Consider the following 23,752-nt stretch of genomic DNA (forward strand, 5'->3'; position numbering starts at 1 on the left):
GCATTAAATCACACAAGATAAATATTCATGGATAAAACAAATAGTGCACACTGGTACAATCAGCTTCTCTCCTGGTATTTACTTCTAGTTATTTGAAGAGGCTGTTGTGTCATGAATTATGATTTGCTTTGTATAAATCCTGATATAACAGCGGATTTTAGAAGATTACTAGAATAGTTCTGTATGTCTGTTGATCCTTTGCTCTTCAAGGAGGCAATATTTCTTTCCTTCATTCCATGGCTTTAGCTACAAATCACTGCAGCCTAACATTCAGTAATACTCACTGATGAGTTTTGCAGTAAATTCTTGTCTGTTCATATATTTCCTCAGTAAGTATATAAGAATGTCTCTGTATTAGTACATATTTCATCGATCTTTCATTGTTATATTACAAACTTTATTGATTTTAGCACACATTTTGTTGATTTCGATCTAAAACAAGCTATTTTAGATTTCTTAATTATTCTGCTCAATATTCTGAAGACTTATTTGTCTAGAGTTAACTGAGTGGAGTTGTCAATGTTTTTGATGTAACATATCATTCTTATATTTATTTATTTATTTGTTCTTTGAATCATTTTTTACAGGACATGCACATGGAGATGCACAGACATACAATTGGTATTGGACAATTCATAGCATCTGTGATGGTTTGACAACATGAGGTGAAGTGATTGGAATGTATGAGGGCTGTTCAAAAAGTAACCTAACTTTTCAAATTGCGCGGCCAACGTACATTCGGTTATTTTTTTTTTTTTTTTGTGTTCTGTTGGTACACATGTCCTGAACATAAGTTCACAGTTTCAAGTGTACAGCATACTTCGTTTGTTTTTGAAAGATAGAAAGGTTAGACGTGTTTTAGTGTGCTTGGCGATTTTCGATTATTATAAAAAATTGAGCAAAGAACTTGCATCAAATTTTGCGTGAAAAATCGAATCAAGTACTCTAAAACACTTGAAACTTTGACAGTGGCATATTGTGAGTCTGCTGTAAGTGAAAAACAATGTTTACAATTGATACAAGCTCTTCCAACATGGCTGAGAAGATGCCAATGACGAACCTTGCTCTGGACACTCCAGCATATAAACAACAGATAATAACATTGAAGCTGTGAAGAAAATTGTTTTGGAAAACTGTCGAATTACCATAAGAGAAGTTGCTGATGATGTTAGCATATTGGTCAGCTCATGTCATGCAATTTTTTCAGATGTTTCGGATATGAGACGTGTGTCAGTGAAGTTTGTTCCAAAACTTCTCAATTTTGATCAGCAGAACTGTCACATGAGCATCACTTGAGCATCACTCAGGAGCTCTTGAATGATGTCAATGGCGATCCTGATTTGCTCAAAAGGGTCATAACCGGTGGTGAAACATGGGTTTACAGTTACGACATCGAAACCAACCAATGGAAGCATCCCAGAGAGCCATGACTGAAAAAAGCACGTCAAGTTCGATCACATGGCAAAGTTTTCAATTACTGCGGTCTAGTGCATCATGAATTTTTGTCTCAAGGTCGTACAGTCAATAAGGATTATTACCATGATGTTATGCGCTGTTTGTGAGAAGCAATACGCAAAAAAGTCCGGAATTGTGTAAAAACAATTCGTGGCTTTTGCATCATGATAATGCACCTTCTCATTCATCGTTGCTTGTGAGAGATTTTTTTTGGGGAAAAAAAAAACACGACAATCATACCTTAGCCACCATATTCACCAGATTTGGCACCCAGCGACGTTTTCCTCTCCTCAAAATTGAAGAGCCCTATGAAAGGATGAACATTTTCAATGACTGAGGAAATAAAAGCTGCACTGCTGGAAGTACTCAAGGCTGTACCAAAAAGTGCTGATGAGAAGTACTTTGAGGATTGGAAGAAGTGTTGGACCAAGTGTATTCTATCTGAGGTGGTATTACTTTGAAGGGGACAACACATCTCATACACACGATTTTACAAAGTTACTAATTATTTTATTTCCATTTCTTCCTCACATATATATAAAACACATGCCTTGTTGGCATAATTAAAGTACAGCATACATGTTGCATATTTTTAGATAGTATAAACACAAAAATATTTTGCATATATTTTACATTAATGTTTAGTTCTTGTACAAAAATTCATTCTTGCAACTGACTCAAATTTCTTTTCACACATATGGGTCAAAAAATTCAGATGCTGTGTAAAAGCAATGATCTAGCAGCGGGGTTTCCAGAGTCTTATTAAACAAAGGCAGAAACTTCCTGTTCCTTATTTCTGGTGGCAGACTGTTGTATAGTTGGATGCTTTGGTTAAATGGTGAGTTTTTGAAGGTGGAGGTCCACATATTTTGTACATGGAGTTTTTTTTTTATTTTGTCTTGTACCGCGATCATGAACATTCACATTTTTGTTGAGTTTAGTAATATTACTTCTTACATGTTTCTAATATGTAGAGACTGCCAAGAGGAAGAATGAGTGAACTTTGGAAGAGAGGTCTGCAGCTGTCAGCTGGCTTTGCCCTGTTCGTTATGCACTCAGCTCTCTTCTGGGTGAGGAGAATGTCTTTGCTGTGTGCAGAGTGTCCCCAGAATACAATACCATACCATTTTACACTATGAAATTGTCCATAGCAAGCAGTGCAGACAGTCTCTGTACTTGTGCAGTGTACAAGGATACGTAGGAACAGCACACTTAGTTCAGCTTATTATTTGTTTTGCTGATGTGTTTCCCACTTTAAACTGTCCTAAACCTAAAGGCGAAAAAAACTTTTTTTCTGATGTGGGGGATATAACAGAGCCATGCATTCCATGTGAAGTATAAATTTTGTGTTTCTTAGTTGGAAGTTTAGAAAGGTGGTTTTCTTTGTATTGACTATCAGATAACTTCTGTCAAACCAATCGCCCAGCTCATCTGCATTTTTAGTTACAGCCTCTTGCAGCTCATGGTCATTTCTACTGGTAAGGGGGATACTGGTGTCATCTGCAAAGAGTGTACTGGTAGTGGTACTTACATTCAATGGAAATTCCTTAATGTAAAGAAGGAACAGAACTGGTCCAAGTACTGAACCTTGAGGAACACCTTTTGCGATATAGTCATAGTCATAGAGTAGTTTCAATATATCCATGATCATTGTTTGTTACTGGTACTTTTTGTTTCCTGTTTGAGATATATGAACTGAACCAGTTCAAAGGAATGCCTATGATGCCACACAACGGTTGTTTGAGAAGTAGAATATTGTGATCTATGATATCAAATCCCTTTGACAAATCTACGAAGAGCCCAATTCCTTTTTGTCTTGTATAGAGCATCTAGGGTGGACTGTATGTATTCATACCCGTTGTTATGGATTTATTTTTCCTGAAGCCACACCGGGCATCTGTGAGGATTTCATTATTTTACAGAAAGTTTATTAATCTTTGATAGATCAGTTTCTCCCAAAGTTTACCAAACACAGGTATCAATGATATACGTCTGTATTTTACCCACATTATTTTTCTCATCTTTCTTAATGACTGGGATAACTTTTGCCACTTTCACACTATCAGGAAATGTACCTGTCATCAGCGATGAGTTGTACACATTACAGAGGGGGACATTTGTGAAGTTCTTTAAGATGAAATCTGGAACGTCATCAATTCCACATGATAGATTGTTTTTAAGGCTCTTTGTGCTTAATATAATTTTGTCAGTAGTAGTTTCCCAGAAGAATATAGAGTCTATGAACTTTTTATTATATTTTGTCTATTGGGCGTGGGTGTTCATGTTCATGCTTTGTAGTAACTGGTTTACAATAGTTATGTAGTAATAGTTGAAAATAATTGCAACTGCTTGTGGATTAGCAACTATGGAATTATTTTGGGTCAGTGTTGTATTTTCATGTTCACAAGGCAGCTGATTTGTTTAATTTCTTATGATACTGAACACTGCCTTGGCTTTGTTTGAGGATGTTGCCACACAGTTGTCATTGCCATTCATTTAGCTTGTGCTACAACTTTTTAAAGGATTTTGACATATTGCTTGACACATCTCTCTCTTGGGAGGGGGTGAGGTTGTCATTTTTAAATACTTCAGCAGGTCTCTCTTCCTTCTGCAGGAAATCCTTATGCCAGTTGTTACCCACGGCTTCTTTTTGGGTTCTTTTTATTTAATATGTTTTAATGTGAGAGTAAAAGCAACACTGAACTGATACAGGTAGCTATTTAAGAAAGATTCCATTTTTTGTCTGCATCATTTGCTTTGTGTACCATATTTCATTTTTCTGCTACTAGGGAATCGTTGAACATTTTCAAGGTATCTTCATTTCCACAGTAATCAATGATGTTCAGTGGATTCTTTGAGGAGATTCCTTTAAATGTTTTGAAAGGCAGCTTCATTATTGTTCTGTTTGATTACTAAACAAGTAGCACTCGACTTGATATCTATTTCACTAAAAGTGTTTCAGATTCTTCATTTTGAAGATCTTGCATGGTATATCACATATTTAACATCTCATCATAACTGCAGCGCAAGATCTCACCCACCTAGAATCTTTGCTGTACTAATCTACAAAATAAATATATTCCCACTGGTTGTATTAAGAATGGCTGAAGTACTTCCTAATGGCAGTTTCAGGAATTCTTCATATAAAATTAACGCATATGCTGTCCAACAATGTTGATTATACTTCTTGTTCCCATGTGACACGAACATTTATGTATAATGTACTTCTCACTATGTTAATAAGGTTAACATTACTCACGTAATTCTGTTTAATCAACATTTTAACTTCCACTATTATTATTATTGCCACTTGGTGTAACTAATTGTCTACACTCACTTTAACATTATCTGCAAAGAAAATACCTTGGAAAGCCTTATTATGACCTAAAAGAAAAGGTATGCCCCCAAAAAGGTTTACTCTTGTCTCTCCTTTAAACAAACCCACACTGTTAAAATGTAGTGTGCAGTAATATGTATGGTGTTTAAGCACATATTTAATTTCAGACAATATTTTTGGTTTGTTTTTTTGCAACAATGACTGAGTCACTGGACAGTACTGAAGAAGAACTGCCAAGTGGAAAGATAAGGTATATATTGAAACAATAGCAGATATTTCTAGTTGCTTGTTAGTGTGACAATTTATACATTTAAAATGTAAACAAAATTATGTATAAGCAGCATGTATATTTTTTCGTTAGCTGAATCATAGTAGGACCCAATTTCTGTTGAGGAACATGAAAAGGAAGCAGTGGTTGGGAAGGGAGTGAGACAGGGTTGTAGCCTCTCCCCAATGCTATTCAATCTGTATTTTGAGCAAGCAGTAAAGGAAACAAAAGAAAAGTTCAGAGTAGCTATTAAAATCCATGGAGAAGAAATAAAAACTTTGAGGTTCGCCGATGACATTGTAATTCTGTCAGAGACAGCAAAGGACTTGGAAGAGCAATCGAACGGAATGGACAGTGTCTTGAAAGGAGGGTATAAGATGAACATCAACAAAAGCAAAACGAGGATAATGGAATGTAGTTGAATTAAGTCAGGTGATGGTGAGGGAATTAGATTAGGAAATGAGACACTTAAAGTAGTAAAGGAGTTTTGCTATTTAGGGAGCAAAATAACTGATGACGGTCGAAGTAGAGAGGATATAAAATGTAGACGGGCAATGGCAAGGAAAGCGTTTCTCAAGAAGAGAAATTTGTCAACATTAAGTATTTATTTAAATGTCAGGAAGTCGTTACTGAAAGTATTTGTATGGAGTATAGCCATGTATTGAAGTGAAACATGGACGATAAATAGTTTAGGCAAGAAGAGAATAGAAGCTTTCAAAATGTGGTGCTACAGAAGAATGCTGAAGATTAGATGGGTAGATCACATAACTAATGAGGAGGTATTGAATAGAATTGGGGAGAAGATGAGTTTGTGGCACAACTTGACTAGAAGAAGGGATTGGTTGGTAGGACATGTTCCGAGGCATCAAGGGATCACCAATTTAGTACTGTAGTGCAGTGTGGAGGGTAAAAATCGTGGAGGGAGACCAAGAAACGAATACACTAAGCAGATTCAGAAGGATGTAGGCTGCATTAGGTACTGGGAGATGAAGAAGCTTGCACAGGATAGAGTAGCATGGAGAGCTGCATCAAACCAGTCTCAGAACTGAAGACCATAGCAGCAGCAACAACAACAACACCTAAGTGTTGAGAGATAGTAAGAGATAGCACATATGACAAATTGAAGCTCATCATTAGTCACAAATGCTGTGAATCAAAATTTCATGATTTATGAGCTGCTGCTAGAGCTGTATCGATTGGCAAAGAATGTGCATTACTAATAGCCCTCAAAACCAAAATCAGAGGTCAGTGTCAGACACAATTTTGGACAGATACTGATGAGGCCACTAACTTGGAAGATTTCAAAAGAACCTCTTATCCTATTGCTGATGTGATTTGATTTTAGGAGCGAAACAATCTTTGAACTCTGCATGTAGAAGAGCTAGAATTTTCATAACATACAGTCCCAACATTTCTGGGTGAAGGTAGTGATAGTTTAAAAGAATTCAAGCATCATTATGAAGGCAAATGTGGTTTTTAGAATTACAGAAGTTGAGGACGAAATAATCTACGTAGGTGGATGAACTTTAAGGGGGTGTAAACGAACCATTTAACAGAACTGTGAAACAAACTCTTAAAATATTAAGGAATCTTATACTATAAATGGAATCAGTACATAGATATGAGTTAATGAAATTGTTATTCTTAGTTCAGAGCATCATTTCTTATATCACAGTACTTTTTAAAAAAACGTACGCCATAATGTTGGTTCAAATTTATGTTCATTCTGTTCTGCGTATTATAGTGACTCTTACATACATGTTATGAATTCAGGGAGAAATATAATTCTCAGTTATGTGAATACATCATACGTGCTCCTTGATAATCCTTCATGAGTTTGAAAACTTCTGTTGTAGAGCACAAGGCAAACCTTAAGTATGAGACTGTTGGGTTCAATGTAAAGCAAAACTGTCTTCACTGATCGTAGGTATGGAGACAAAAGCAAAGGTATTTTTCAGTTTGTGATATGTCAGAATTCTTATCAATTACAGTAGCAAATAATGGTCACTGTTTTGCTGAATAACTGTGCCAAGGAAGAAAGTGGAATGTTACCCATAATAAGAAGTTTGATGGGATATTGTATATAATAATTAAAATGGATTTGGATTTAAAAGCTAAATATTTGTTCCTGTGGGACAATATTTATTCATTTAATTTATCTACCGCATCACAGATTTCAGAGCTATTTCCCACTCACAGTTCCAATAACATAAGTAATAAAAAGATCGAAAAAATTGTGGCTAACGACAGCAAATAATTTGATGCTGGAAACAAAAACAGAGGTGCTGTTTGTAATGATAACTGTCAGTGGTGAAACAGAGAAGAATGAGATTAAGAACTTATGTAACAGATCAAAGCAAGAAAGCCAAACAACTGTAATCACTGCAGAACTTTTCAGCAAAGCCTGTTTGTCTCACAAAATAAATAAATGTGTACCTGTGTCAAAATGTTTTAAATATTACAAACAGAAACACCCTTCTGTTGTCTTTCAATTATGCAAATCTTGTGCATGTCTTGCCAGTTATATGATTCTAATGAAGTACACAAGAGAGACTTAGTTTCTTCCCACACAGGAAAGAATTTCTTTCACGAGGACTCATTTATGGGGTATTTATTTACAAAATGCTATGATCTTGATTCCATAAGCTTGGTTTCTTCTTAGTGCTAAAAATTAAGACATGAGCGAAATTACATTTTTGCATTTTCCTTCTTCACTGAGTTCACACAAACTGTATACAGAGCTGAAACTAACAACCACAGAATAATAAAGAAACATGTTAGTGTATTACTATAAATTATGGAGTATTTAGATGTCTGGCTTACCCTGTTGGATGTCAACTGTCATTCCTTGACCGACTTCTGAGTTCGACTGTACCCCATTGGTGTTCTTCCACTGGCTGCATTCAGTTGCTGGACCTAAAATGGATATGCAAATCAAAAAGAGTGTCACCAATACAGCATATTATTAAAAATAACACAAAGAGGGGGGAGACAAGGAAGGAGGAATGACAAGAGGGGAAGGGGGGGGGGGGCGGGGAGCAGGGATGAGTTGGGACAGAGGGAGGATGTAGGTGGAGGGTGAGTTATGGGAAAGGGTAAGTATGGGGAGAATGGAGAGAAGGGAGTGAGGAACAGAGAGAGAAAGGAAGGAAGGAAGGAAGGGAGTGGGGGAAAAGGGAAAAGACAGTGAGGGAGAGAGGGAAGAGAAAGAATGGGAAGGTAGACGCGAGAGTGTGAAGATAGGGGAGAGAGGAGAGTGGGACAGAGCAGAGGAGGGGAGGGGGAGGAGGAGGAGGAGGAGGAGGAGGAGGGGGAGGGGGAGGGAGGGAGGGAGATGCAGCATGCAGGTGGCGCATGAAGCAGGGGAAGCAGGGAACAGGTGGAAGGGGAGGGGGGAAAAGGCTGGGAGGTTGGGGAAGAGTGGTGGGCAGGAAGTGAGAGTGAATGGCTGATGGTTGGTGGATGGGAGTGAGTGTGGGAGCAGTTGAGAGAGTTTGGATGCAGATGACAAGAACAAAAGGGAAAAAGAGAGAGAGAGAGAGAGAGAGAGAGAGAGAGAGAGAGAGAGATTATATGACCATTAATTACCAGGAGCTGAGAGATCTGCTGGAGGCACAGCATCTTTTCTTTGCCAGCGCTCTTGTGCTCTGTGTCTTATTGTTTCTAGTTTGGATGCAGACATTTCACTATCATCATCGCTACTATTGCTAACGCGAATGCGACGTGGTGAACCATGCCGTCCACTTCCAGCACCGCCCCTTCGTGGTCTTGCTCTTGGGCTAGAGTGCGCACTCTGGCAACGTTCTGGAGATCCTTTCCCTCCAGGGGGTCGAACTCTATGTGGCCGACCAAGTATTGCTGCAGTCACTGGTCGATAGTCTGGGCTCATCAGAGATTCTGGTACAGGAACCAGCTTAGTTGCAGCTTGAAGTGGGCAACCACTGTTAGCATCAGCATCCACAACACCTTTAACAATAAAGTTTATGGAAGTTAATGAGTGGAAAATAACCATTATGGATGAAAGTTTTACAGGGACAGAAAAAATCTGATATGTTGAGGTTTGATTTCTCATTGATCCTACAGTGCTTATGATGTCATTTTTACACACTGCAAAATGCTATTTGAACTTTTTTTCACATTGCTCTTCATCTATATGACTGCCCTGAAGTTCACAGTTAAGAGCGTTGCAAATGGTTCATAAAACGATGTTCAAGCTATTTTTCTAACATGCCACTCGAACAGCACACGGCAAAAACCAACACTTAAATCTTTCTGTACGAGCTGTGTTTTATTTTATAATGAAGCTCACTTCTCCCTGTGTAGGTGGGAGCCAACAAAATATTTTTGCATTCGGTGGAGAAAGCTGGTGACTGAAATTTCAGGGAAAGATCCTACCACAGCAAAAAATGTCTTTGTTTTAATTATAGCCACCCCAACTTGTGCATTATATCGGTGACACTCTCTCCCTATTTTGCAATAATAGAATATGAGCTCCCCTTCTTTGTACTCTTCTAATGGTCTCTGTCAATACTACCTTATGCGGATCACATACCACACAACAATACTCCACAAGAGGAAATATAGCATAGTGTAGATCTCTTGCACCTTTAAAGTGATCTGCCAATAAAACACAGTCTTCAGTTCACTTTCATCACAATATTATGAATGTGACTGTATCAGTCTAAATAATTCAAAATTTTAATCCTTAAGTATCTAGTTGAATTTACAGCCTTTAGATTTGTGTGATATGTCATATAACAAAAAAATAAAGTGAATTCCTCGTAGTACTCATGTGGATGACTTCACTCTCTTCATTATTTAGTGTCAATGGCACCTTTTGGATAATATACATACCCCATATAAATAATTTTGTAATTTGTTTTGATCTTCTGATGAGTAAATGTGATGGTAAATGACAGCATCATACGCAAACAATCTAAGAGGCCTGCTCAGATTGTCTCCTAAACTGTGTATATACATTAGAGACAGCAGAGGGCATACAACACTTCCTTGGGGAACACCAGATACCACTTCTGTTTTACTAAATATGACTTCCCAACAGTTACTATGAAATGTGACTTTTCTGAAATGAAATTGAAAATATAGTTGCATAATTGAACTGATACTCAGTCGGCCCACAATTTGCTTAAAAGCTGCTTTTGAGGAATGGTGTCAAAAGCCTTCTGGAAATCTAGAAATATGGTATCAGTTTGAGATTCTCTGTTGATAGCACTCATTACTTTGAATAAAGAGCTAGTAGTGTTTCAGAATGATATTTACCAAATCCATGCAGATAATTTGTAAATAGATTGTTTTCACCCAAATAATTTGTAATTTTAGACCACATGGTATGTTCCAAAACCCTACTAGAAATCGACATCAGTAATATGAGTCTTTAATCCTGTGGATTACACCTATTTCCTTTCCTAATTAATGGTGTACCTGTGCAACTTTCCAATCCTTAGCTATGGACCTTTCATTAAACGAATGGTTGTATATGATTGCAAAGTGCAATTGGTATACAATTTCAACTGGAAGACTTGCCTTTATTAAGTGATTTAAGCTGCTGGTCTACACTGAGGATATCTACTTCTAAGTTAATCATATTGACAGTTGTTCTCGATTCAATTCCTGTGTCAATATACATGTCCATTCTATGCCTTATAAATTGAACCAGTTGCCAAGCATGAGGAAAGAAATGGCATACACTTGCAATATAACATCATCTCAAGGACTTTCGTGTTCAAAAATCAATATTCTTATTTAACTGCCTTTTGCTTTCAAAGCTTCCAAAGCAAAACAAATAAGGTTTTTTTTTTTTAAACAAACTAAGTCTGGAAAGCGTTCTTTTCAGAATAAAAGAAACTTTTAACTGATCCTATGTGAAACGAAATTTTAACACACCACCTTAGATCAAATACATATTAAGTATTAGTGTTTAAAAAAAGCTTACTGGGAGTAAAATAGTAAGCCTGCATATAGCTCTTGTGAGTTGTCATGATGGCGCTTTATGTTAATTGCCCTAATGTCAGATCAAATATTGGAATTACACAATGAAATACTACTAACGCAAATAGCAGAAATGGAAGTACCAAATAAATTATGTAACATAAAGAATCAAAGAACACACAAATATGAAGAATTTCACAAAAATATAGATGCTAGCTTGCAGATTTGTGGATCCAAAACTGGAATGTTGAAATAAATAGTAAACTCATCAACTGATACTGCTATTTGCATGTGAATGTGTCAAAAGGTGTTGAGGTTCTGGAGGAATGTGGATAGGGCATCATCACCCTCGATCCAGATCATGAAGATGTAATCAATGAATCTGAACCAAGTGAGGGGTTTGCGATTCTGGGTATTCAGGAAGGATTCCTCTAGATGGCTCATAAATGGGTTGGCACACGATAGTGCCATGCAGGTGCCCATAGGCATTTCTTTGTAGGTGATGCCTTCAAAGGAGAAATAATTGTGGGTGACTAGGAAGAATGGTGTAGGTTTGGAATACATTGGCACTGGGAAAGGTACTGTTCAACATCAGTAGGAACGTGAGCATTAGGGATGTTAGTGTAAAGGGAGATGGCATCAATAGTGATGAGCAGGGCACCATGTGATACAGGAACAGGAACTGTGGAGAGTTGGTGGAGGAAATGGTTGGTACCTTTTATGTAGGAAGGTGGGTTGCGGGTAATTGGCTTAAGGTGTTGGTCTACAAGAGCAGAGGTTATCTCAGTGGGGGCACATAACTGGCCACAATGGGGCATCATGGGTGTTTGGATTTATGGGCTTTAGGAAGCCTGTAGAAGGTTGGAGAGTGTGGACTGGTATGGGTAAGGAGAGAGATGGACTCCAGGGAGTGGTCCTGGGTTGGGCCTAAAGATTTGAGGAGAGTCTGTAGGTCTTGCTGGATTTCTAGAATGGGGTTACTGTGGCAGGGTTTGCAGGTAGATGAATCTGACAGCGGGCGGAGTCCTTCTGCCAGGTAATCCTTGCAGTTCAAAACAACAGTGATGGAGCCTTTGTCAGCAGGTAGGATTATGACATTGAGATCAGTTTTTAGGTAGTGGATTGCAGTTCTTTCTATGGACGTAAAGTTAGTTTCCATGTTCAGGGATTTGGAGAATGATGGTGAGACAAGGTTTGAGGTTTAGCAATTCTGGAAAGTTATCGGGGTGATTTGGAGGCAGTAGGGGTGGATCACCACCTTTCCCAACACCCGACGGTTTCCAAAACTACAATTTCTTTCTTAGTCGCTGTGATCAACTATACCTTCACCCACGATTACTACTTCTTTGAAGACATCACTTACCAACAAATCTGGAGTATAGCAATGGGCACCTGAATGGCACCACCTTTGCCAACCTATTCATGGGCCATCTAGAGGAATCCTTCCTAACTGCCCAGAATGCCAAATCCCTGACGTGTTTCAGATTAATTGATGTCATATTTGCGATCTGGACTGAGGGTGGGGACACCCTATCCACATTCCTCTACAACCTCAACACCTTCTCCCCATTCAAGTCATCTGTTCCTACTCAATCCAACAAGCCACCATCCTCCACTTCAAAGATTGCTACGTTAGTACCTCTGTCCATATCAAACGTACCAACCACCAGTAATACATCGATTTCAATGGCTGCCACCCATTCCATATCAAGAAGTCCCTCCCATACAGCCTAGTCACTTGTAGTTGTCACATCTGTAGTAAAGAGCAATCTACCTCAAAATATACCAAGGATCTCACTGAGGCCTTCACCGACTGCAATTGTCTCCCCAACCTTGTACAAAAGCAGATCTCCCCTACCTTATCTCTCCAGACACACACCACCTGCAAAATTGCCAATGTCTGCCCACAGAAGAGCATTTCCCTTGTGACTCAGTACCGTCCAGAACTGGAGCAAAGGAATCACATTCTCTGCCACATTTTCGACTATCTCTCATCATGCCCTGAAATGAGTACTGTCCTACTCACTATCCTTCCCACCCCTTCCACAGTTTTATTTCGCTGCCCTTCAAACCTACACAATATCCTTGTTCATCCCTACACATCTCCTGCTCCCAACCCCTTGCCTCACAGCTCATATCCCAACTGCTGACTACTCCAGTCCAGTCATAAGCATCATCTATCCCATCAATGGCAGGACTACTTTTGAAACCAATCATGTGATCTACAAGCTAAGCTGCAGCCACTGTGCTGCATTCAACGTGAGCACAAAACCAACAAGCTGTCTCTCTGCATGAATGGCCACCAAACAACTGCGGCCAAGAAACAGCTAGGCCACCCAGTTGCTGAGCATGCCATCCAACATGACATTCTTCATTTCAATGACTGCTGTCTGTGCCTTCTAGATCTTCCTACCAATACCAGCTTTTCTGAACTGCACAGGTTGGAACTCTTCCCTGCAATATACGTTCCCGTAATGCTCTTAGCCTCAACCTTTGTTAGTCATTGTCTTTACCTGTCTAGCCCCTTCTGTGATCCCATTCCAGCACTACACAGGCCTCTGTTCCACCAATGCACCACATTCTTTTTACTTCTCTCCTTTTCCGTGGCCACCCCACCCCAACTCCAACCCCTGCCCCTGTCTAATCTCCCTATTGCACCTTGCTCCCTACCCTCTCTGCACCTCGCCCTCGTATACTCACACAAGCAGCACTTTATCGTCTCCCTGTTATCCCTCCCCTTTCCCACCCCAGCCCAGCCCCCCCCCCCCCCCCCCCCCCGTGACAGTCTTTTTGTTGTGCCTATCTGTGACTCAGTATCTATGCTACATGGTGAGTGGCAACTATCCTTTTCATAATATTGTCATATTCCACCCTGGATTTTCCACTGATTAAGGGCAGATGTTTGTGTTGCTGGTTCATCAATATATCCCTCTGATCACACAGCAGTTTTATTGATCAATACCTGTTGCTAAACATCACTTGAATGAATGAGAAGCCACATTGCTGACAAGAAGCAATTCTGACACACACTTCACTTAGCACCTTTACCATACAATAAGAAGCTGACATGAGAAAGATTGCTCACTAAGGATTACCACCACAACAGCCATTGATCTTATTGACATACAGCAATCAAGATCCCTGTTCCACTTCCTTGGTAAATAATGGTCGCTGAATAATGTCTTCAGTTTACAATTATAGGGAATGGATGAGTCCGAAGATTCACCAAACTTGCATGCCAAGACCGAGCGAGTGCCCTGAGGTGTTCACCATTTAGTATGTCCCAGGAGTAGCTTGTAAAATGTTACAACACATGATACTTATTCCTCCTCCTCCTCCCTCTTCATTGAATTTATTTTGTTTGCAAAACAGAAGTTCCAACTTTTACTTAAAACAGTATATCTGTAAATTAAAAAACTCGAAGTTTTAGGTAACAGTACATGCACTTCCTTTGTGTACACCCTCCCTTTGAATATCCAGGAATGAACGCCTTCGTTGTTAAATTGATTTTTGGGAACATCGAGGAAACATCTGATATCCTATCAGGCAAATACACAAAATGAAGAAAAATGTGATCCTTTTTCTGCCCAATAATTATGTATTTACTTGGGTTCGTTGGAAGGGGCATTAACGTGTATGAGCAGCTAGACACTTATACAGTGGAACCTTGCTTACCGAGCACCTCCCACAATGAGCAATTTGCATAACAAGCAAAATAAACTGTAAAGAAATGACTCGCTTAATGAGTGATGTTTTGCATAATGAGTAACGACAATGCATTGGACATCACTAGCCGTTCAGGCACGGCAGGGGAGATGTTCAGCATTTTTCGTTGTCAGCAGCAGCATTTCTTTATTATGTACTGCAGTCTGGGTTTAGGCCCTTTCTGCTACCACCTTACTACAGCTTGTGATCACACACTTTTTCTAAACTTGTGTTCACACAGTGTTTTTTGTGCGCAAATTTTAATAACCTTCACAGAAATGTCCCCAAAGATAAAGCTGAAAGTAGGCAACCGCAAGAGAAAGAAATTGACCTTAGAAATGAAATGTAAAATCACTGAAAAATGCGAAAGTGGTGTGAGCATTGCTGATTTACCACACAAGTACATTCAGTCCACATCAACTACTTGCACTATCATCAAGAAAAATAACAAGATTAAAGAGCCAGGTGCTTCAAAGGGAGTGACAATAGCATCTAAACAAAGGTTTTGTATTCTGGACGATGTCGACAGTTTGCTCATTCTGTGGATAAAGGAAAAGCAATTGCAAGATGACACTTAATGAGAACATCATTTGTGGGAAGGTGAGAATGATTATCATTTACCTTGTTACGAAAACACCAGGACCATCAGTGGCTGAAGATGTGTTTAAGGGAAGTCGTGGGTGGTCTGAGAAGTTTAAGGAATGAACTGACATCCACAGCGTTGTGAGGCATGATGAAGCAGCCAGCTGTGACACAAAGGCAGCAGAGAACTTCATCAGCAACTTTAAGATGTTCATAGATTCTGAGGGTTATCTGCCATGGGTTACCTGTCACAACAGGTTTTTAATAGTGACGAGACAGATCTGTTCTCGAAAAAGATGCCAAAGCATACCTTTAAAACAGCAGAAGAGAATGCACTGTCCAGTCACAAGCCAATGAAAGACCGTCTCACACTGCTATTCTGTGCCAATGCAAGCGGTGATTTGAAAATTAAACCACTGCTTGTTCACCATCGGAAACTCCCTGAGCCTCCAAGATGTGTAAAGTCCAGAAGAGCAGGTTAAATGTGATTTGGGGGTCCAGTGACAAGGCATGGGTGACATATGATCTTTTTTGTGATTGGATCAATACAGTGTTTCGTCCATCGGTGAAAAACATATTTGCCTGAGATGTATCTGCTGCTCCATGTCTTGCTTGTTGTAGACAATGTTCCTGCACATTCTCCAGACCTACAAGACCACCACCTTGAATGGTTTCAATTGCTCAAGATCCAATTTCTGCCTCCCAACATCACTACACTACTCCAGCTTATGGACCAGCAGATTATTTCTAACTTTAAGAAGCTTTACATTAAAGCTCTCTTTGAGCATTGCTTTGAGTTTGACTGAAGCTACCAATCTCACTCTCAGAGTTTTGGAAATATCACTTCAACATCATTGCCTGCATCTAGATGATCGAAAAGGCGTGGGAAGGGGTCACCAAGAGAACTCTCGCTTCTGCTTGGAAGAAGCTTTGGTTGGAGGGCGTTGTCAAATGTGACTGAGGCATTGGAGTCAGTACCTGTAGAGCCTGTAGTCAACGAGATTGTGTCTTTGGCCAAGAGCATGGAACTAGAAGTGGATAAAGATGATACTGATGAGATTGTAGAAGGTCACAGCAAAGAAATGACCACCGAAGAGCTTATGGAGTTGCAGTGTGTTTCACAGAAGGAAGTTGTGGAGAGGAGTTCTTAGGAGGAGGAGGAAATCTCCTGGCACATTAAAATGCTGAAAGCATGGGATTCGGTTGCATCATACAGTTGAAAATCATCACCTCAATAAAGCAGTCGCTATGTGTGCTACAAATTTATTTGACAATAATGCTGTGTCACATTTTCGCCAAGTGTTGCAGTGTCGGCAGAAACAAATAACTATGAACAGCTTCTTAGTAAAAAAGAACTAGTTATGTATTGTAACTAATAAAGTACATAATACTAGACATGTAATTTTCTTTGAATAAATCCCATGAATGAGATAAAACTTTTGGCACTTTTTCTGCTTGGAATGCATTCTCATGTTTTACATTAATTTATATGAGATAAACTGTTTCGTTTAAAGAGTGTTTCGCACTATGAGTACGATTCTGGAATGAATTATGTTCACAATGCGAGGTTCCATTGTATCTTCTTTCATCTCAGTGAATGATTTTTAATATGAAAAAAGGCAAGATGCGGAGTGGTACCGCGTCTACTTGAACTAAAGATCCCCATTATGAGTGGCTTGATTAGTTGGATGGACAGGAGACGGCAACAGCACGTCACCTCCAATACCATCATGTAGCTAAGGCCTGTGGTGTTCAAGCCATCCATTGTGTTGAGATAGCATTGCGTTACACTTGGGAAAACTTAGTTATTCTTAGTTATGAGGTGACTTCAAAAAGTAAGTTACACAAGCTGTACCTAACTAAGACCATTACAGTATAAGAATGGCACATTATCATAAGAGAGTAGGTGTTCTGAGTTTCCTACAGACGGAGTCTTGCTGCCATACGGGTAACAGGTGCATCACAGTGTGAGGGTGGAATGATGTGGTAACTAGAAACATAGTCCATAGTTAAAATATGTGGGACAATACAAAACATGTTGCAAAATGTCTAAATTGAACACAGATTCAGCATGAAATTCTGGAGGTATATGGACCAAATGCAATGTCATGTCCAGCCATAGTAAGTTGAGCCAAAAATTTGAGCAGTGCTGCACAGGCATAGGTGACCCTGATCAGCAAGGAAGAAGATTGACATAGACCATGGATGACAATATCCATGCAATTGAGGAAATGATTTGCAGAAATGACCATGTTCACACAACAGTTCCCAAATCTCTCTGTAAGCGAAGAGCAGATTTCTACTGTTGAGGACTTTAACATCTGATAGAATGTTCCGATCGCTGTTTACAGATACTTAATGACTATGTTGAAAAATGGTGTCATGTATCTGTGTCACTCTGAATAGAAATGCTACATTTAATAAAAGTTACTTGGCCTGTCATGATGATGTGCAACTTATATTTTTTGTCCTCTTGCAATAACATACATGTTATGGAACTACTGCGTCATCTATTATCTTAATTGACAAAATGCCACATCTAGACAACTTACATTTCTTTAGTTTTGTTTACAAAGGTATTGTTTCCGATTACTCAAAAAAGTGAACTGAAGATTCGCTTGCAGTGGAACTAACTTGGTCATGTGACAAGATACAACCACATTACACTTCAAACTGGTGCACATTATTTATTCACAGTGTACGTGTGGACACTGATTCCAGAAAATGCGTTTGTGGGCAGCCACATTCGTTTGCTGTTGATGTAATTAAATTTACTGACAATGAGAAGGAGAAATTGGTGACAGTACTAACAGAAAAGATGGCTGGACACATCAGCAAAATGTTAAAGTTACATTATGTTGAAACTTCCTGGCAGATTAAAACTGTGTGCCGGACCGAGACTAACTCACAATATGGATATATGTGTTATTTTCCATCATTACTAACATGTTATGAACAATACAAAGAAATTCCAACTGTGTGAGAGCTTCACAGGTTTTCTCACACAGAACTTACAGGCTAGCAAGGAAATTCTCAGAAAAAATTTCCTGTCTTTGGGATTTGGTCTTAAAATGTACTAGAATACACAAGTTAACATGAGTGAACGAGATTAAAGTTTTTTCAGGTGAAATGTCGATAAGACATATTACACAGTCAATATATTTTCTTTTTCAAATTAGCTGTGAGGAAGGAATACTCTATCAAAAGTAGCAGCCAATGTTTAATCAGCTGTGTAGCATTTGACAGTTCCACTTGGAAGGGAGATATATGTTACAATCCAATACTCTTACCAGTTTCTCAGGTGTAAACATGACATTGCTGTCATCCTCGGCAGATCCTGGCTTCACTTTGTTGAGTAATTAAAAAAAAAAAAAAAAACTATATCCCTCTAATACATTGGAAATTTTTCCAAATAATTTTGTAAAATTTTGCAAATTATTTTTTGTTGCTGTTATCATTTAACTGAAACTCTTGTCTTCTCTTTAATAGCTCATCCCATTTGAGATTAATTTTCTTTTGCTTTCTTTCTACCTGTTTATTTGATGGCTCTTTGCGTAAGTACCACTTTTGTCTACATCTGTATGACATTTGTCTTTTAACATGTTGAACTCGTTTGTTAATCTGATCTGGTAAATCTTCCTATTCTTGAATGCATTCTCACAATCTATATTTCTGAATTCCTGTTTGATATGTCCACTTCTTTCTGCATTTGTATACTTTCCATTACAGTATTGGTTTAGGACAGTTAATCCTACACACTTTCACCGTCATTTGCTGAAGTATTATGTTCCATACTTAGTGCCTCTTTTAAAGTCTATTTTCTATTTGTTTTGTTATGGAATAAGCACAAAAAAGCTTTTCTTGGAAAGTTCTACTAACATAAGACATCTGTCTTTTCTGGTATCATAACCAAGATTTCCAAATAAAAAATAAATATTTGGCTCTAGTCGTAATATTGGAGTATCTTTTAGTGAACTTTGATGTATTTTAACGCTTATGGCTCACAGAAATAAAAATGAAAAGTAATTCTAGTATTCAAATACCTAAGCAAAAACATCATCTTTTTGTTCAAATTTCCTTTACAGCCAGTCTACATCTAAGGAAACACACAAAAACAAAATCAAAGCAAAATTTAAAATTCATAGAAACAACCTTGGCAGCATGTAGGCAGACCCGCATGTCGCCAAGGTTGTTTCAATTAAGCTGCAGATATTTCACTGGGAAGCCCTTACACATCCCCCATACTTTGTACAGTCCCAATCTCTCGTCATGCAACTTCCATATTTTTGGAGCCCTGAAGAAAGACATCTGTGGCTGTCTATTTGGTTTAAATGAAGAGATGCATGCCTGGGAACACTTGTGGTTCTGTAGGCAACTGCAAACATTTACCCATGAAGGCACTGACCATCTTGTCTCACAGTGGAGTAAATATATTAACAGTTATGGTGATTAATTTTGAAATATTAAACTGTTTACTTGCATTTTTTCCAATTATCCATTTTTCCTTTGACTGTCCTTTACAGCTTATACTTAGTATTTAGTTATGTAATCAGGTGTCATGTTCAAAACACTAAGTGCAATCATTACATTACCAACCATGGCAAAATTTATACATACATAAAAATTTTGGCTGGGACTCAGAGATAGGACAGATGGACAGCAAAGTTTTGGTTATGTCACAGCTGTGGGTTTGTTAGGTTGACATCTAAGACATTATAACTGAGTAAATGTAGAAGTGACAGACTGATAAGGAATTAAGAACTCTTAATAATATATGCAGATTTATGTACACTCAAGCTGAAATGGGGTACAAATTATTGGTTTTGGAAGATATAATGAGTACTGTGAGTTAGTCAAGATAATTGGTCATTTAGAAAATATAAAAAAAACACATAAATCATAAATAACTAAAACAATTCATAGTAAAAATGACGGGGAGGATGAAGGCTGTGTGTGTGTGTGTGTGTGTGTGTGTGTGTGTGTGTGTGTGTGTGTGTGAGGGGGGGGGGGTGGAGGGGGAGAGGGAGGGAGGGAGGGGGAGAGGGGGGGGGAGAGAGAGAGAGAGAGAGAGAGAGAGAGAGAGAGAGAGAGAGAGGGTGTGGGGGGGGGGGGGGATATTCACATAGCAGACTGTGAAAGGAGTGATAGAACAAGAGTACAGTTGAGTGTTGTTAAGATTACACCCATTGATGTAAAGATTCAAGTAATACATTACATTACATAATGCCTTAAAATAGTATGGAAATACAGATTTGTTGGGTTTTGAGAGTCAGACCTTTCCATTGACAGCTGAATCCCTGCAACAACACAATTTCTACCAAAGCTTTTTTTCAGCACTTATGTCAACCAATGCAATCTCTCAGACTGTCCAAAACGAATATTTGCAGTCATACTGTAGATTATGCAACTTGATGCAACTCATTGGTCAAATTTGGAGCATTTTCTTCACTCACCCAAACAGCCATATCTATAAAATTATCAGGTGGCTCATTTGCAGTCCTGTCACTTTACAGCCCACTGAGATCACTCAACAAATGGCATGTAGCAGGCAAATTTCTGACAAACACAGTCAGCTTACTTAATTTTTATAACCTAATTCTTGTACTACATGGTGAAGGATGACTTCCTATGCCGCCACCCTTATATGCTTGAGTAATTTCCACCCATTTGATTAAAACTCCATTTACTGTATATTATTTCAAATCTGTCCATGAAATGTGGCCACACTCTCCCTGGTCAGTTCATTACAGTCATGTAATCGCTAGTGGTAGTGTAGAATGTTGCTCTCCTTTTATTGTTTGGATAAACAAGTGCATGAGGCTTCTTTTGTGCCCATCCTTTCACTTTTCAATGTGTTCCCCAGACTTTTTTGCACCATGCAATGCAGTCACAAGTATCCGGGCAAATTAGTGTGTGTGAATTCTTTTGCACCATGGGGATAAATATACCACATACGTAGGGGCTTTTTGTTGGTCATATACTCCTTTGTATTATTAATAATATACATTATAACAACAAAAACAATCAACTTTTGACAATATAAGGTAATTGGATTGATAAAAAAAATCTACTCAACAAGTGGCAGCAGAACACACACATAAAAGATTACAATTGGGCAAGCTTTCGGAGTCAGTGGCTCCTTCTTCAGGCAGAAGGGTTGAAACAGAAGGAGGGGTGAAGGAAAAGAACTGGAGATGTCTAGGAAAAGAGGTAGAATTTGGGAAAGCTGCCCATAACCATGGGTCAGGGGAGACTTACTGGATGGGATAAGAAGGAAAGACTGATTTAACAATATACAAAGTTTGTCCAAAACCATAATTGAAAGGTATTGTAACGTATTTAACAACACACAAAATTAATAACTATGTACGTTAAATGGGTTTTATCTCTGAAACCATTCAGAATAGGGTGTACGTCCAATATGAAGTATTTTTGCTTCAAATGATCATTCCCATAATATCTGTAGATATTAACTATTCCTTTTCAGACACCAAATCTGGACCTAATTAACATCACTTAACTTTTGAGCAGACGCACCTACATATAAGGTGTGTCAACTGCAAATGAAATTGTTTTGCACCATTCCATTGTTGTTTCATAAATGCAAGCCCATTCCTATTTCTTCATTATTGCTTCACCTAACACAGTGATAAATTGTGTTGTCATATGTCCAAGTGAACAGCAGTGTATAAAATAAGCAGCAAGTTACACAAGAAAAATGTTATGTTCTGTGCAACAAAATGACTCAGATTACGAACCAACAGCACAACCCCAGCAGTTGCATTGACCACTGCACCACTCGGACACGGTGTTTATTATAACTAGCACCACTCGGACACAGTGTTTATTATAACTACGCAGACTATGTCAGTCCATCTCCTGACTGACCCACATTTCCAACCAGTGCCACCTATCTGCTGCCTGTTCACGTCCTCCATGCTCGTTACTTAGAGATTCCCCACAGGAGGTCACATGTAGCTGTGCACCCACACTGAAGAAGGTGGATTTGTTGCCCATCGAGGTGAATCAATTATATCAATGCATCACTGATGATTCTACATACAGTCCCAGTGCAACCACACACTGATTTGCCTTGATCGACAATTAATCCATCTTCAGTGTGGATGCACAATTATGTTTGACCTCCTGTGGGAATCTCCAAGTAATGGGCATGGAGAACATGGACAGGAACAGAAAGTGCAGGTAACTGGTGATGGATGGGAATGTGGGTAAGTCGGAAGGTGCACCCACATAGTCTGCACAGTTGCAATAAACACCCTGACCTAGTGACAAAATGGTTAATGCAACTGCCTAGTAAGCAGGAGATCCTGGGTTCAGATCCTGGTCCAGCACACATTTACACTTGTTGCCTTTGATTCCACATACAGACCCAAAGCAGCTGACATCAAGAGCCCTCTTCCTGTCCAGTGCTTTCCTTCCCCTCCCCTCCAAACTCCGTTTATATATAATAGAGACGGCCATTCTTTACATGTGTACGAAGTGTGGCGCTTGAGGGTTAAGGAGGTTAGTGACACACAAATAGTAGTACATGAAAATTGATATTTGGGGAGCAAAAATAACTGATGGCCAAAGTATAGAAGATGGAAAACGCAAACTGTGGTATAGAAAGCATTTCTGAAGAAGAGAATTTATTAAAATCGAATATAAATTTAAGTTTTAAGAAAGTCTTTTCCACAGGAATTTGAAGTGTAACCTCCTATGGCAATGAAACATGGATGATAAGCAGTTCAGACAAGAAGAGAACAGAACCTCTTGAAATGTGGTGCTACAAAGAATGCTGAAATGTTGAAGATTATATGGATAGACCGTGTAACTAATGGTGAGATACAGACAAGAACTGAGAAGAAAAGAAATTCGTGGCACAACTCGACTATGAGAACCTATTGGTTAATATGATACATTCCGAGACATCAAGAAATCACCAATTTAATGTTGAAGGGAAATGTGTGGAGGGCAAAAATTGTTGAGGGAGACTAAGAAATGAATACATAAAAAGCTGCAAATGGACTCAGGTTGCAGTACTTGTTCAGAAATGAACAGGCTTGCACAGGATGTTCAAATTATCACTGAAATTTTCTGACAGGCATAGACAGGACGTATGATTAATTATCTTGTTTCCATGAGCCACACTATTCTAATTGTGTCCTATCACAGCATTGCCTTGAGGCATTGAATTACTGCTTGTGTATTGCAGCTTTGTTTTGTACTAGTGGGAAGTATTTGTGTTTGTGTGGCAAATTTTGTAAGGGTGAAAAAGATCCTCTTTACATTGTGTTTATTAACACCATGTGAATCTTTCTTCCATGTTGCGAGCTGTTCGGCACGTCTGTTGCTTAGAACAAAATTGCCTGTGACATGCACAACAGTAGGATAGCTGTTGAATAGAATGTGAATGAATTGCCTTATGGTGTAACTGAAGAAAACAATCTTGTCAA

General features: G+C 38.8%; 1 protein-coding gene across 1 annotated transcript in view; it reads right to left on the reverse strand.

Moving 5' to 3' along the window:
- The window catches only part of LOC124621822, a 182,004-nt gene that overhangs the window by 69,060 nt on the left and 89,192 nt on the right, over nt 1-23,752 (reverse strand). Inside the window, exons 10-11 of the mRNA XM_047147261.1 lie at nt 8,649-9,026; nt 7,884-7,976 (exon numbers count right to left, since the gene is read on the reverse strand). Of these exons, the coding sequence (XP_047003217.1) occupies nt 7,884-7,976; nt 8,649-9,026 (471 nt within the window). The remainder of the gene's footprint in view (nt 1-7,883; nt 7,977-8,648; nt 9,027-23,752) is intronic.

Source organism: Schistocerca americana, chromosome 7, assembly GCF_021461395.2.
Source record: "Schistocerca americana isolate TAMUIC-IGC-003095 chromosome 7, iqSchAmer2.1, whole genome shotgun sequence".
Classification (NCBI taxonomy): Eukaryota; Metazoa; Arthropoda; class Insecta; order Orthoptera; family Acrididae; genus Schistocerca; species Schistocerca americana.